Source organism: Pseudonaja textilis, chromosome Z (genome assembly GCF_049901715.1).
Source record: "Pseudonaja textilis isolate UNSWEBS1 chromosome Z, rPseTex1.2, whole genome shotgun sequence".
NCBI classification, from domain to species: domain Eukaryota; kingdom Metazoa; phylum Chordata; class Lepidosauria; order Squamata; family Elapidae; genus Pseudonaja; species Pseudonaja textilis.
The window spans coordinates 134,261,997-134,279,073 of NC_142008.1; the positions used below are offsets into that span (position 1 = coordinate 134,261,997).

The following is a 17,077-nucleotide window of genomic DNA, read 5'->3' on the forward strand; positions in this document are numbered from 1 at the left end:
TTTGTCCCTCTTCATCAAAGCAGCTGTATCTATGTCCAGGGACAATGTGGGATGCTAATTCATTTTGCTTTCCTTTTAGGTGTGTTCTTTTGTTGCCCTATATTATAATGTCATTATGGCATGGAGTCTTTTCTACTTGGGTAATTCTTTCCAGTTTCCCCTTCCGTGGAGTGATTGCCCTGGAGCAGAAAATGAAACAGCTACAGGTAAGCGGGAACACAGGAAACAACAGCCATTTGTGGCCTTTCCCGTGTTTGTGGCATCTCTGTATCACAGAATTATCTGCTTTTAACAAGGATTCCTCCACACTGTTCCCAAAGCTTGAAATATGGGGTGGAATAATGGTTTAACCAGCTCTTTCCCTCCTAATTAACTTTCAGCTTCTCCTATCTATTGGTCACATGTGGCCCTGGACAGCTAGTAATGTGTTCCCACAACATTGTAAACTTTTACCATTATTATGTGATTTATATACAGTAACTTTACATACTGTACTTTACATGCATCCCAAGAAAATTTCTCTTTATTCAATGTGTGGAGCCAAAAATGTTGGACATGCTTTAACTCAAAGGATAAGCATGTCATTTTTGATTTCTAGATAGGCCTGAGCAAAACACTTTTGAATCACTGAGAGTTGCTGTTAGAGTGGACGAAAAGGAAGAGACTCACTTGATGGAACTTTCAAGGAGAGATTAGACGGCCATTTGTCAGAAACGGTGTAGGGTTTCCTGCTTGGGCAGCGGGTTGGGCTAGATAACCTACAAGGTCCCTTCCAACTCTGGTTATCTGTTATCTGGTCTGCTATAAGATAAGCATATAGAGCCAATTGTTAATTGAATCTGGCTTCCCCATTGATCTTGCTTATCGGAAGGTCGTGAAAGTTGACACAGCAATGGTTATAAATATGAACCAGTTGCTGAACATCTCTGAATTTTGATCGCATGGTCATCAGGGTGCTGCAAAAGTTGTAATTGTAAAAAACGATCTTAAGTCATATTTTTCAGTGCCATTGTAACTGAATATAGAAATGGAAGATTGTAAATAAACCAGTAGGCTAAGCTGGAACATATCAATCTTTTTAGTTCTTAACAGATTACCAGGAATTAAATTTGATCTCTTAAAAAGTTTCTCCCCGCAATTCCATGAAAAGTCACCTCCATACAGCAATAGTTAAATAAGAATACTTTCTATACTATATGTCCTTTACAAATTGTCTAAATAAATTAATGATTCCCCACTAGGACTGTCCTACTTGCAAAAATCTAGGCAACCATTACAATAATATTTCTCAACCATGGCAACATTAAAAATTAAAGTATTTCAGCTCCCAAAATATTCCCACCAATATGCATGCTAGGGAATTCTGGGAAATGAAGTCCGCACTTGCCAATATTGAAAAACTCGCATGACAGTACTAAAGAAAATGAAAATGGTACAAAAGCAATTGCTGCCATCTAGCGGTCGTGCAGATTTTGTCATTTAGATATATACAGTAAACGTTGCTATATTCAGTACTCTTTTCCAGTACTCTAAGCTCTTTTGACAGTGTTTAGTCATAAGCAAGTCCTATTTAAAAAGATCCCCTGCAATGTTATTTATGGCTTTTACTTTTATTGTTGTTATTGTTTATCATTGTTAAGCCTTATCATCTTAAGGCAGCCGAACTATTATTCTGTAATAACATTATAGACTCCTGGCTTCCAATGTACAATCACCGTATGCTAAATAAATAAAATAGTCTGTTTTGGGTGCTTTGGAAATGGGAGGAATTTTCTTTAATTGGGTGTTACCTAGCTAGCCGCTGCTGGAAAGGTAACTGGACTGTTGAACTTTATAGTATTCCTTACATTTTCTCTGTCTTTCTTTATGGCAAAATATTTCTTTTGAAATATGTAAAAGTAGAAACTTTTACGCTTACAGGCACTTGTAGCTCAGAACAGAAGCTGAGGCATTTTAATGATAAATTGCTCTTTATTCTGAAAAGAAGGGATATTAAGAGCAGACATTGGAAGAGAGAATTTTTTAATTATAGTTGATTATCTTTGTGAAAAGACTTGACATATTTTATCTGTTCACCCTGGAAAGCCAACACAGCACTTGAATTGTTGAGGAAAAAATTAGCAAGAACTTGAGACACATTGGAAGCTACCTTAGGCCAAATAGGCAATTGGTGTCATCCGGTTATCCAGTGGCATCCAGTGTCTTACACCCGAATAGTATTAGTCTTTGCAGATTTTCCCAACCCTACTTAAGTGTCAAGAAATAGATTATAATTTGAAATAGAGACTTTCTGCATGCAAAAAGGCACTCTATGTCTGCATTCTGGGAAAATACATTTGAATGCATCAAATTACAATAAATTTCAAGTGCAATAGTTAGTGCAGGAACTGAAGACTGAAGGATACAAGCCTCAAAATGGAAATAACCTCATTGCCTTTTCTGAAAATACTTCTGCATTTATATATTTGGTTGGCTAGAGTTAGTGAAAGAAAAAAAAATGCCCTCTGCTGATATTTGCTGTATAGTCAGTTTTGTAACCCTCACAGTTCTAAAATAACATGGAACTGACATGAAATGAAAAAAAGAAACATCCATTTGGGTGAGAAGCATTCTGGAAACCAATATATTTAGATGTACAGTACTGGACAAGCTTGTTTGTCCACAACATTCCAAAATAAACATCCTGTTTTCTTTATTACAACAGAATTGCAAAAGGAAAAGCTGGTCATTTGTCCCTAACCCTAACAGACACTGTCTTTCTTTTCTCCCTCCTCCCTCCCTCTCTCTTTTCAGTCACAGAATCTGAATGCATGGCCAGTTCTCCCACTATCTATTTTTGGAACCGAAAGGCCTTGCACATTACCAACTCCATAGAGGAGAGCGGGGGTCTTGACCCAGCCCTTACTGGCTGCCTCTTTGCTGCTTGGATGCTGGTTTGTCTCGCCATGATCAAAGGCATTAAGTCGTCAGGCAAGGTGGGTTGTGCCCAATCTTCTGTCTTTACACAACAGCGTTCTCTCAGAGACTTCATACAGGTAGTCCTCGATTTACGACTGAGCCCGGAATTATGGCCATAAGCCGTGCCCGTCATTAAGCAGGGATACCACTGTACGATCTGATTTGCGGCAGTTAAGGGTTCATTGAGTCAATGCATGGTTGTTAAGTGAATCCATTGCTCGCAATGGGTGGGTTGTTTCTTTTTGTTTTGTTGCAAATTGGAAGTAAATGCTGGTTTCTAGTAAAAACAGTTGTAAATCATGGTGATATGACTTCAGGACACTGAAAACTGCTGCAAATGTGGAGTGCTTGCTGGGCATCCATTATATCAGAGGGCTCCAAACTTGGCTACTTTAAGCCTTTTGGACTTCAACTCCCAGAATTCCTCATCCAGCCTAGCTGGCTGAAGAATTCTGGGAGTTAAAGTCAACAAGTCTTAAAGTGGCCAAGGTTCGGGACCCCTGCATTATATGATCACTTGATTTGGGGGGTTGAGGGAGGGAGATGGGGCACCAGAACGTCAGATCCAGGCTATGTAGCCCTAGGGAGGTCTATTGTAACTTCAAACAGTCTCTAAATCAGGGGTCTTCAAACTTGACAGCTTTAAGACTTATGGACTTCAACTCCCAGAATTCCTCCTCCAGTCATTTTAGCTCAGGAATTCTGGGAGTTGGAAGTCCACAAGTCTTAAAGCTGTCAAGTTTGAAGAACCCTGTTCTAAATGATGGGTCATAAGTTGAGGACTACCTGTAATTGAAATCCCAACCATTACTTTGCGTATAGTTGTCTTCTCTTCCTCAACCAAGTAGCCTCTAGATATGGTGGACCATACTTTCATCTTCACTAGCTGATCTTACGGCTGAGGAAATTTGCATTTACTTGGATTTCGGGGAGGAAGGGGAAGAAGAGACCTAAGAATGGAAACCAAGTAATTTGGATTATAGACTAAATGAGGGGGACTGGGGGGTTTAAGTGTGATTTTTAATGTACACTGCGCAGAGCCACTGTATATGAGATGGGCAGCTATACCGATAGTCCTTGACTTAACAACAGTTTGTTTAGTAACCATTCAAAGTTACAAGGGCACCAATAACAGTGACTTATGACCAGTTTTCACACTTACGACCATTGCAGCCCCTTTTACAACCTTCTGGCAAGTCAATGGGGAAGCCAGATTCACTTAACAAAAGTTTGACCAATTTAACAACTGTAGTAATTCACTTAACGACTGTGGCAAGAAAGGTCGTAAAATTTGGCAAGCTCACTTAACCACTGTTTCACTTAGCAACAAAAATTTTGGGCTCAATTGTGGTCATAAGTCATGGACTAGCCGTATAAGTTTAAGAAATAAATCAGTAAATACATTTGTGAGAAAGAAGCTGCAGAAACATGAAAGCAAAATTTTACCCTTATGTACCGATAACGCCTGACAGCGTGATTCTCACCATGCCTTGATTTTTGAGTTCATTTCCACCATATCTTCTCTCCATCCCAGGTTCTGTATTTCAGCTCTCTGTTTCCTTACGTGGTTCTCTTGTGTTTTCTTGTACGTGCTTTGCTGTTAGAAGGGGCAGCTGATGGAATCAAGATCATGTTTACCCCTAAGGTAAGAGATGCTGGCCTTGGGCACCATCCTGGTTTTGAAGTATAGGTCGTCCTCAGGTTATCATAACTGGGACCAGAATTTCTGTTGCTTAGCAAATTAAGTGAGTCACCTCCGATTTTACAACCTTTGTTGCCCCAGCTTTTAAGCAAATCATTGTCATTGTTAAGGAATCATGCAGTCCTTAAGTCGATTGGCTTCCCCAATGATATAGCTTGTCAGAAGTCAGCTGTGAAAGTTACAAATGGCGATCACATGACTTCTGGAATGGCTATAAATACAAACTGGTTGCAAAGCCCTCTAATTTTAACGATGTGATCATGGGAATGCTTTAGCCAAGACTTTGTAAGTCACTTTTTTCAGTGCCTTTTGCTGTACAGAAAAACAGCTGATGTCATCCAAAAGGAAGTCCAGAGAAAATTAAAATCAATTATATAAGAAAATATTCCTCAAGGGGTCCAACCTAACCTAAGACCTGAGTCAGGTTTTAAAGTCTCATTTAAACAATCCTGCAGGGAGTGGTCAAATCTAGGTTGGGCTGGTATCCTATAGCTCAGTTCTCATGTCAGAGATGGGTCCCATCAGATAACATTGTTTAATGGATGGGACTTGGAGTATGCTGGCTCTGTCAGGCTGTATGGAATGGACAGAAATAGGCAATCCCTCAAAATCCAGTTCTTATCCCATATAGCAGTATTTCTCAATCTTGGCATTCTGAAGGTGTGTAGACTTCAAGTCCCAGAATTCCCCAGGCAACGTAGCTGGCTGGGGAATTCTGCAAGTTGAAATCCCCACATCTTCAAAATGCCAACGTTGAGAAAAATTGCTATATGCGATTTTATAGATGATAACCAGCACCTCGAGTTGCATTCAGAGGCCTGCTGGCCTGTAGTGCAGCTCGCGAAGCAGAGGTGTTACATGGGCCTGTCCCAAACGGTCCATGCTGCCACATTCTGGACTATCTGTAGCCTCCAGATAGTCTTCCTGTGTGGAATGGACAGCATAGTCCAATCATGAGGGAACCAAAGCGTTTTTGAGGGGGGTTTTTGCGCATGTCAGCAAATGAGAAAAGATCTAGCAGGGCCAGAGATGCAGAAATATAAAATGGTGCCTTTTGTCCCTTCCTCACAATGTCTTACCTTTCCCCACTCCCCAAGCTATCCATTTGGGGAGATATGCAGGTCTGGCGTCAGGCAGCCACCCAGGTGTTCTTTGCTCTGGGCCTGGGTTTCGGCACCATAATTGCTTACTCCAGCTACAATCCTCAGCATAACAACTGCCACATCGATGGGTTGCTTGTGTCTGGCATCAATTTCCTTACCTCGGTGCTGGCCACGCTGGTGGTGTTTGCCGTGCTGGGCTTCCGAGCCAATGTGTTGGCGCACAATTGTGTTGCAAGGTTAGTGTTCATCTAACTGTTAGTAAAAGCATTAGTAAAAGGGTAGTAAAATGTGATCAAGAGCCCTGGTGATGCAGTGGTCAGAATACAGTATTGCAGGTTAACTTAGCTCACTGCCAGGAGTTGGATCCTGATTGGCTCAAGGTTGACTCAGCCTTCCATCCTTCCGAAGTCGGTAAAATGAGGACCCAGATTGTTGGGGGCAATATGATGACTCTCTAAACCACTTAGAGAGGGCTATGAAAGCACTGTAAAGTGGTATATAAGTCTAAGTGCTATGATCAGATACTAAGTCCTGCAAGAAAGGATTGAGTGGGGATATGATACCCCTTTTTAAGTACTGAAGGAGAGATGTAATAGCGAAAGGTAAGTCCTAGGTTGGCTGTGCTGTTTGGCTCCACATGTACCAAGTATAGGTGGGACAAGTCTCATTTATTCCCAGAAAAGTCTGTTATAGCATCTTTCAGCCATCCTTCCTTCTCAAGCATATTGGATTTATAGTATCCATTGCTGCTACCTTTCTTGCAGTTAAAATGGCTTGACTGACTTTGTCCCCTCCATATTACTTATGAGAGTGGCAGGGCATCTCACAGCTTGAGATGCCTGGATATTATTAGGTATTATTCCCAGTTATACCTGGGAATAACTGGGTATTATTATGGCTTATTGCACAGTCAACCAGATGTTTAGACCACATTTGGCATTTTTATGCATCTATCAAATCCTTCTCAAGGATTTGGGATAGGCCAACGTTGTTCTATGATTTTAAAGGTATAAGCTGGTTTTTGCAATTGAAGTTCCACTGATACAAGTGAAGAGTGCCAAGCTCCATTCACGCAAGTGGAGCTTCATGCACTCAGGCAAACCCCTCCATTCACGCAAGTGGAGCTTCACGCATGAACGCAAGTGCCCTGTGCTCACACAAGTGGAGCTTCACACACACATACTTGCCCATTTCTCCTGCAATCCAGTTTTGAACAGGCTGTGGCGTGGTAATGGTAGCAGCCCAGGAATTGGGTCCCTTGCCTTATTGGACATTCCTTTTTAGAGTCAATGACCAGTATATATTAATTGTTTATTGTATGTAAGCATATGATCATAAGAATAGCAATAGCACTTAGACTTATATACCATTCCAAAGTGCTTTACAGCACTTTCTGTACACTTTACAAATATCAGCATATTGCCTCCAACTATCTAGCCCCTCATTTTACTGACTTCAGAAGGGTGGAAGGCTGAGTGAACCTTGAGCCAGTTAGTATCAAACTCCTGGCTGTGGGCAGAGTTATCCTGCAATACTGCATCCTAATCACTGTGCCACCAATTAGCTTGCAACAGTTTAAACTCTACCTAGAACCTTCCAGATGTGTTGGGCAACAAATTCCAGCGCTGTCACCCAACTTATTCTTGAAATTCCAATGTTGCCTCCAAGCCTTGGTTACCCAACCTTTGTCTAATGTCTTCCAGGTGACTAAGTTTTAGTTTTTATGTTCTGTTTGGGGTGTTTTCTAACCTTTCTACTATATGTTTATTTATTTGGCAGAAATGCAGGTCTTTTTACAGAGCTAGTGAAGAATGGTTCCCTCTCGGCTGTGCTCCCTGTAAACCTGTCTGAATTTTCACCTGCTCAATACAGCAATTGGTATCAGGATCAATGGAATGATACAAAGCAATTGCAGAAGTGGAAACTTGGTGACTGTCGTGTAGAAGATGAAATGAATAAGGTAAATAGGTAGACAAGGGATGGATTCACAAATCTGGATAACTATAGATCAGGAGTCTCCAACCGTAGCAACTTTAAGACTTGTGGACTTCAACTCCCAGAATTCTTCAGCCAGCAAAGCCCAAAAGTCTTAAAGTTGTTAAGGTTGGAGACTATAGATCATTCAAGAGCATGCTGTTAAGTTAAGGGTCTTCAAACTTGGAAAGTTTAAGACTTGTGGACTTCAACTCCCAGAATTCCTGAGCTAACAGGACTGGAGGAGGAATTCTGGGAGTTGAAGTCCACGAGTCTTACAGTTGTCAAGTTTGAAGACCCCTGTGCTAACATGATAAATCTATAAATCCTAGTGGTTGACTTCACCAAAACCAAAATAGCAAAATTATGGATTGGAATGATGTGTCATGGGTGGTCTGAAATCCTAAGAAGCAAAAAGCTGATTAAGGGTAAAAAGAAGTCAAGCTATTGAGCAGATATGGCCCTGCATGTATTATGACTTTCCAGTCAAAACATAATCTTCCAGTTTAGCACAGTGTTTCTCAGCTTTAGCAATTTTAAGATCTGCGGACTTCAACTCTCAGAATTGTCCCAGACACCCTATTTGGTGTCTTCTGGGTTTGTAACCAGCGGAATGCGACTGGGGAAGTCTTTTTTATGTTTTATTTGTATTTTCCCTTTAACAACCAGCATATTTTAGACAGTGTAATGATTGGGTCAATATATTTTTTACACAATGCTAACAATAATAATACAATTACATATACATATACATAAGGGTCTTTTTTCTTGCTGACTGGGGAAGTCTTAAAGTTGAAATCCTCATACCTGGAAGAGATCCAGATTGGGGAAGACAAAGTTTTCCATCTGCTATAGTTCCTATTGTCCATATTTCTCTCTCTTTCTCCCTCAGGGTGTGGAAGGGACAGGCCTGGCCTTCATCGCCTTCACAGAAGCTATGACCCTGTTTCCAACAGCCCCCTTCTGGTCTATGCTGTTCTTCTTTATGTTGCTCAATTTAGGGTTGAGCACCATGTTAGGGAACATGCAAGGAATCATCACTCCTTTGTTGGACAACTTCCAAGGCCTCCAGCGTCGGCGGACGCTCTTCACAGGTACCTCAAAGGGGCAAGTCTTTCTTCTTCTGGGGCAAGACCAAAATTTATGGGTGTGTTACATACCTCAAGGGCTGGGATTTTCGGTTGCGGTACTTTGTACTCTATAAGATATAGATAGCAAAACAGGTGGTAAGATTTAAAATATTCTGCAAGATGAGGTGATAGGATTTCAGAATCCAGAAGAATGAGTTGCATTTAAAATGGGATGCTAATGTTTTGATTGTTGATGGTGCCATTTCAGATGGCTGGGTCAGAATTTGGATGCTGCTACTTCCCTAATTCAAACTGCCAGAGGACAATGAATGCATTTTAAAATGAGATCATTCTTAAATCCTTCTGGTCCTGGGCAGGACATTGAGGAAGGAACAAACAAAGGATGATATGAAAATTCTATATTTCTCATATCGCAATGAAGCAAAAAATAAAGCATTCCTTTATATATAGCAAATGCTTCAAGTACAATTCATTTTAATTCCGTGCAATCGGGATTTTCCCTTTAAAATATTTCAAGAGAAAGAACATCATTTTGGGCTTTTTCTACTGTTAACACGCAGGTAATCAGCTTGTTTGATTTATTTATTGATTTGATTTGATTTGATTTGATTTGTCAATCGCTTACAAGATAATAGATAGAAGTATAAACATGAGTAAGAATACAGGAAATAGGTGCGAATAAATGGGGACAATAGGACAGGGGCGGTAGGCACAATGGTGCACTTATGCACGCCCCTTTGTTATGTGAATTTATGATCACAATTGGCACCAGAATTGCTGTTGCTAAGCAAAACAGTCATTGTGAGTCATGCCCAATTTTATGATTTGTTTTGTTAAGCGAATCATGCAGCTCTTAAGAAAATCCGGCTTTTCCTATTGATTTTGCCTGTAAGAAGGTTTCAAATGGTGATCATGGGACCTTGGACAGTGCAACCACTATAAAAACATGCCGGTTGCCAAGTGCCCAAATTTGATCATACGACTGTGAGGATGCCGCGATGGGCATAAGTGCAAGGACCTGTCATAAGACCACTCTTTTTAAAAACTGGTAACTTCAAATGGTTGCTAAATAAATGCTTGTAAATTGAAGATTATTAGTACATAATTGTGTACATAATCCCAGTCTGGCCTCCAGTTCTATATTTTTCTCTGGGCTGGTACCATGTTTTTTGAATCTTGGACAAGAGATCTGAAAGTATCTTCTCCATCCCAGCTTATATACCACCAGCAGGTGTCCCATTCCTGGGCCTAAGAAACCCCCAAGCAGTTGGGTGTTGTCCCCAGATGTCAACCTCATCTCACAACTCTTTTGGACTGTTGTTCCTCCCCCGTTATGCTGTAACTTCTGTGGGAAGACTGCACAAAGTAGTTGGGCTCGGCCACCTCACATTTTGTTCCCATCTCTGTTTGAAACAGGGACACCCAGATGGAGATACCTACTGGCTGTGGATATCTGATAGGCCGTTAAAATAAGGGTTACATTCCTACGTTACCCTTAGCTGTGATCCAGATATCATCTCCTATTTTTAAAAATGCTGCCACGTGTCTCTTGTGCTGCTTATTGGCATCCAGAGGCTTCTGTTAGACCTCTGAATATACCGGTGATGCTAAATAAAAATAGCAATGGCACCTCAATTTTGTCTATACTGGTCCAGACATTCTGACAGATACCCATTCATGCCAATGGTTTTTGTGTGTGTGTGTTTTTTCTCCCTTACAGTCCTATGCTGTATTATTGGATTCTTGCTGGGCTTGATTTTTGTTCAGGGCTCAGGCAACTATTTTGTGACTATGTTTGATGACTATTCAGCCACTCTGCCCCTGCTTATTGTTGTGGCCGGCGAAGCTTTTGCCATAGCCTGGATCTATGGAGCTGACAGGTAATTTTCTTACCTTCCTTCCCACCTCTGCATGTTTCCAGTTTGTTTGTGTAGTTGGAGAAAGAAAGGTGATGTTTAATCGGCAATCTTAAATTTTGTGTAACATTTGCGCAAACAATCTTGTTCAGCTGTCTGCTACTTTTGCCTGTTTGTTTCTCTTTCTGCAGGTTCTTGGATGACATAGAAAACATGCTGGGCTGGCGGCCATGGAAAATCTACAGCTACATGTGGCGCTTTGTGAGCCTGGCAGCGATGTTGTGCCTGTTGCTAGCGAGTTTGGTACACCTGGTCATGAAGCGCCCCACCTACACCGCCTGGAACAGAGAAAAGGTAAGAAATTTATCTACTCTTTGGTTTTCGTGCATTGCAGTTATCCTGCTTGCCTTCTGTTTGAAAAGAAACAAAAATAAAATGAAATCTAGTGACTGTTTAAAGCAGCCGCCTCTAACTTTTCCAGCTTTAGAGACTGGAGGTGGGGAGGGGATGGTTCCGTGTGAGTGGGAAAATGCATGTGTATGTGTGCATGCAGCTCCATTTGTGTGAGCAGCAGGCACACGCACTTGCCACTTGTACAAATGGAGCTGCAGGCACACACTCACCCGTCACTTCCATGGCTCTGTTCCAAACAAGCCGCACAGTCTGGTATTGGATCACGGCACCAGGATTCGGAACCTCTGATTTGAAGGGTGGGTTCACACAATATATTTAGCTTTAGCCTTGGGTTAGAATGAACCCCCCCACCCCCCAAAGTGTTCAGATTGTTAAGCCCAAACAAATGATCATATTAGGGCTTATTTATGGAGCATCGTGTGGAGAAGAGTTTTTTCCACTGAGTTCTCTTCCTGATGCAACCTGTGAATATACAGAAGAGGCCTGAGGTAAGAGTGAGGTAATGCATCTAAAATTTTCTCTCTCCCTTTCCTTTCCAGTCAGAGGAGGAGCAGCTGGAATACCCACCATGGGCCTTGGGCCTTCTCATTAGCCTGATCGTTGTGGCCGCTCTCCCCATTCCAGTCATGTTTCTCAGGCACCTCTTGCTAGAACGGTTTTCCCAATACAGCCACAACTCTGGCCAGATACCTGTACCCACCAAAGAAGAAGATGGGGTGCAAGAAAAAGAAAGTCCAGCTGATCTTGATCTCAATCTCCCAGGCAATGGTTATTTGCTTGTGCCCGCAGAAGAGGGGCAGGAATAAAACAGGTGATGTTCAGGTAGTCCTCAACAACCACAGTGGAGTCCAGAATTTTGGTCATAAGTCATTGCGGTCATAAGTTGAGGCACCGCATGACCAAACTTGATTTTATCACCATTTTACAAAAGTCATAAAGTGAGTCAATCACATTATTAAGTGAATCAGGGTCATGAAGCAAATGCAGCATATCCAAAAGACGTTTTTTGCCATTTTTTGCTGGAAAGTGACAAAAAACGTGGCAGGTTGTGGTCACATGATCGAAAACTGCTGCAACCGGTTTTACAAGCGAGCCAGTTGCCAAGCACCCAAAATGCAATCATGTGACCCTAGCAGAGTACGGCAGTCATAACTTTGAGGACGGATCACAAATAGCTTTTCTGAGGTAAGTCCATCATAATTTTGAGCGGTTATTAAGTAGCTATTAGTGCATTGTAACTTTGAATGGTTGTTAAGGGAAAGTCATTAAGCAAGAGCTACCTGTATAAAATGTGCAATTCTCCACCCGATAAGTATTTAATAGTAAGCGCTTATTCGTTAAAGCCTGATTACCCATTCCTAAAAGTTGAATATATATGATCTATATGATCACAGTGTACAATATATTTTTTAAGGTTAAGATGGAAGTGGGGGGGGGGAATAATTTAAAATGGAAATTAGACTGCTTTAATGTTCTCATTTAAGCAGTGTATTTCGCTAGTGCTTCTTTTTAAACTAAGTAGGGAAAGCAGGAGGAAAGGGTTTCCAGAATTCTTTTTTTAGCCCTTAATTGTAGTCCTACTGTGGGCCATCCTGACTAAGACAAAATGGGGCTTAGATCATCAGGCAACACTCCAAGCTGCTGTCCAACTGCCTCTCACATAGAGATAGATAGAAGGGATTTTTTCTGACAGGTTTTTTTTTAAAAAAAATCCTGGCCTGATCTGGATCATTTCAAGTTTACTTTTCTTTTATGGATGACTTCTCCCATGCCAAATTTGGTCCTATTCCGCTGATGAACTGGCAGATAAAGTCCCGAGCCCCTTTACATAATTTTTCAGGCATTCCGTTGGGTTGGATAGAATCAAAAAGTTAATGGTAACATGGTAGGTGTGTTTAAAAAATGAACAGCACTAAATAGTTGTAACTTTAAACATTTTTTAAAAATACAAAAGAAGACAATTGTTAAGGATATCCATAGAAGTGAAGTCCTTTGTATGATCAGAGGAAGGACAGAAAAGACATTTGGAAAACTGCAGCTTCCAGACAGATAGTTTGTGATATGAGCCCTTTTTCAATAAATGTGAATGAACAACACACAACAATTCCATATCATCTCAGAAGACGCATGACTTGTGCTGGAGGACAGTAAAAAATGAAAATGGAATGATAAAGGACCTGTGAATAAAATATATTTAAGTGGACTCTCCTCACCATGTTGAACTACCTTACAGTTTGAACAACTGTCAAATAACCTTATTCTGTTCCCCATGAAGGCATCTTCAAAAAGTATTGGTTGGACGAACTCTGACTGGAGAACTACAGTTACTGGATTTCAAGGCACTATGCTCTGCATTGATCAGTGGTAAAAGGAAATGAGGCCATCAAAAAACACAATGGCTAAACACCATCAAAGTCCACACTAGTCAGAACATAGAACTGAAAGTAACCCTACAAGATAGGAAAATGCAGAGACAGTTGGGAATTCCTAAGAATTGGAGATGATTGAACAGGTAGCGTCATCATGTTCTGCAAAGAATGAATGAGATCCAGGAAACAAAGGTGTGATATCCAGGTGCATTTGATGCTAAAACATCTATGTCTCACACTGGTATGTGTTCCTCCCTGTTCCCCAGAATTCATTTTAGATTGTAAGCTCTTCAGGAGCAAGGGCCCATTTGATATCTGATGACACCACATCCTTTCATGTTCTAAAGCACTGTTTCTCAACCTTTGCAGTATTAAAATATGTGGACTTCATTTCCCAGAATTCTCCAGACAGCCATGCTGACTGGGGACTTCTGGGAATTGAAGTCCATATCTCTTAAAAGTTGCTGAAGTTGAGAAACACTGTTTTAAACTAGACCAGGGATGTCACAGCAACTGATACATCATCTGATGTATCGGGACTTTCTTCCACTTCGTTAAATTGGACAGGGGCAGGGCCAGAAAACCAGTTTGACATTCCTATTATACTGGTGACTTGGAAGTATCTCTGGTTCTGGGTTGGAATGTCGTCGGAAGGTTATCACAAATATTTTTTTAAAAGAATGGAAGAGCAAAGTTGTCAAAACACATTGCCAGTTATGCTCCTTGTTAAACATAAGGTTGCTCTAAGCAGTTATAGTGGTGCAGTTTGAGAACTCTGTTACTACTAGGGATATTCCTTGCATAACCCTCATTGAAGAAGAGCATAATGCTGGGAATGATTGAGGGAAAAACAAGAAGGGGAAGGCAGAGAATGAGGTGCTGGAGTCACTGAAGCAGTCGGGGTGAGTTTAAATGGACTCCGTGGGATGGTAGAGGACAGAAAGACCTGGAGGAATGTTGTTCATAGGGTGGCGATGGGTTGGACACGACTTCACGACTAACAACAACAAACCCTAGGATCAATTGGGAGGGTGGGTCACAATATCCACAAGAATGCAAACCATAGCCTGCCTTCAGTAAGATTCTACTTCAGTGAAAAATAAAGGGTGGACTTTTCCAGTACTTTGTCAGAGATTATAGTTCAAAGAGCTAAAAGCTTTGCAGAAGCAGTCAATGGACTGCTTGTTTTATGATATTCTCTATGGGGAATTACTGGACTTTTTCAATAGTTCAATAATGAACTGTATGTTGGAGTTTAAATTTTGTTTTGAGGACTTCCCTAATGCAGGGGAGAACAAAGCAGATAATTAAAGCTCCACTGTTCTGATAATGGGTGTCAGTTTCTTATGAGGGAACAGAACCTGATGTCTACAAATGAACCTTAAAGAAGAAAACATCTTTAATTATTTCCCCCTTTCTCTTCAATAAAAGCTGTTTAGCACAAGTGCATTGTATTAAATTCTGTGGTGGGAAAACGTCTTGATTTCGATTTCTTGGTTGATTTAAACTTCTTTATCATACATTAAAGAACTGCAGTGGAAATAAAGATAAGTTGTCTAGTTCAAATTAGGGAAGTTTTCCTTACTCAAATTAGAGCACTTAAAAACATAGCTGTCACAATTTATTTCATTTTGATTGGGCAGCCTAAGGAAATCTCAATCACTCTTTGTGCTATACCTAGGACTGTACAAAAAATAAAAAGTTCCAAAATGTGAAACAGGTTGTTTCGGGGATTTTGGAATTTACCAATTCCCCATTCAGAATCAGATTTCATGAAATGGTGTACCTCAAATAATTGAAAATATTGTGTCTGTTGCCTTGAAACTCAAATTTGAAGTGGAGCTAATAAGAATTTGATCCCTGAATTTGACAGAGACACTTTTACCTTTGCAAAGGGGCTTCTTTCCCCACCTGAAAGTGTGAATCAAAAAAAAAAAATACAAATTGCTAAATAATTCAGGCAAAGCAAAATGCATTTCTTAAAAGATAGTTAAATCTTTATTGGGTACAGAAACAAATGACAAGCATATTGTTATATGTGACACTTTAGAACAAGAGTTCTCAAAAACCGGGCCACATTCACACAAATCAAATTGTTCGTGTGTGCAACTGCCCTCACACAAAACCATCCCTTCTTTTCCCCCCTTGTGCCCCCACTTGCTGAGCCACTGCTTTAAAAAGCAAATGATCAAACAATAAAAGACTTGAATACTTGCAAGTTTTAAGAAAGATACAAACCCAACTAGATTTATGGGTTACATTACTCTTTCTCAGCTGGATTTCTATCTTTCTTAAAACTATTGTATGTGAGACTTGAATAAAAAAATTCTAGACAACTGGACTTCTGGTTTGAAGGGCTTTAGCGACTGACAGGAATCTGCGATCATGCGTGGTTTCTGCCTGGGCTCGCCGCTGGAGTGGCTGGTTTCAGGGCTAAGCCACCTCGTAGAGGTGAAGGGGGAGACTGCCAGCAGGGTCGAGAAGAGCCGCAACTCTTCTCCTCAGTTGGTCAAACTCCCCTTCCCAAAGACGGTAGGAGCGGTGGTCAGAAATGGCCACCTCAAAGAAGTACTCAACCGGAAAAGAACGTGCAGGAGGAAGATAAGTGAAAGTTTTGGCTGACCGGGCTAAGTTGAAAAAGCAATAACTAAGGTACCCTGGAATTTAAATTTTACAAGAAATAACATCGCTCCCAAAGAAGAGTTGGAAGCAGTGAAAGAAAGTGAAAAGGAAAAGGTTTGGCTTTTTTTTCTTCTTCTCTCTCCTTCCTTATATTGCCAATTAAGAATAAGAAATTGGAAAAATCCGCTTTGGCATTAATAGGCAATTAAGTTGAAAATATAACTAAATGCCAAAGGGACAATAAAGATTTCTGGACATTAAAACCTTTTTCTTCTATAAGCAGGAAGGGAGAGAAAAAGAATAAGGGCAGGATCTGGAAGAGGGAGGAGACTGCCTGAACTTTAAAAGAATCTAAAGTAAAATTTCAATAAGACTTCTAAAAGATACATTTTAACTGAAACTTTGCAACTAAATAGTAACCCCAGGAAAAGAAAGTGAAAAGAAAGAGCAAAAAGAAACAGTTTGTGTGTATTTGGATTACTTGGTGACTTGGATTTTTGGCTATTATATTTGAATGACTAAAATCAATCAGTTGGTTGTTTAATTTTTTTTACAATGGCATTACTTTTCGATGAATTGAAAATGGAACTTAAAAAGTACAAAGAAGATGCACAAGAAGGGAAGGGTTCCTTTGGCTTAGTTTTTCAATTCTTAGAAATGGAGATTTGGAACTATGAGAAACAACAAGAAAAGACTGCAAAACAAGAAGACTGGGACAAAGAAGAAGCCATCTTTAATGAACAAGTAATTCTATGTGGGGAAGAAAAAGGAAAGCGGGGAAAGAGAATGGAGAATTTAAGATTTAAAAAAACAACCAAAGAAAAATAATGCGAAAAATAAGTATAATACTGGAAAACAACAGAAAAGGGGAATACAGAAGAGAAAAGTAGAGGTAGAGAGACAAAGGGGTAAAAGGGGAGGGAGAAGAAGAGAGGGAAGAAGGAAAGGAAAAGAAGTTACAAAGGTCTGGAGCAAGATATAAAGAAAC

General features: G+C 40.4%; 1 protein-coding gene across 2 annotated transcripts in view; it reads left to right on the top strand.

The window, feature by feature from the left end:
* SLC6A16 (solute carrier family 6 member 16) overlaps positions 1-14,911 on the top strand; it is a 38,642-nt gene extending 23,731 nt beyond the window's left edge. For both annotated transcript variants that reach the window (XM_026711692.2, XM_087917021.1), the window contains 9 exons: positions 80-206; positions 2,794-2,975; positions 4,493-4,603; positions 5,758-5,999; positions 7,543-7,723; positions 8,630-8,831; positions 10,549-10,708; positions 10,876-11,038; positions 11,638-14,911. In XM_026711692.2, coding sequence (XP_026567477.1) covers positions 80-206; positions 2,794-2,975; positions 4,493-4,603; positions 5,758-5,999; positions 7,543-7,723; positions 8,630-8,831; positions 10,549-10,708; positions 10,876-11,038; positions 11,638-11,904 — 1,635 coding nt within the window. In that variant the 3' untranslated portion in view covers positions 11,905-14,911. The remainder of the gene's footprint in view (positions 1-79; positions 207-2,793; positions 2,976-4,492; positions 4,604-5,757; positions 6,000-7,542; positions 7,724-8,629; positions 8,832-10,548; positions 10,709-10,875; positions 11,039-11,637) is intronic.
* Positions 14,912-17,077: the final 2,166 nt, after the last annotated feature.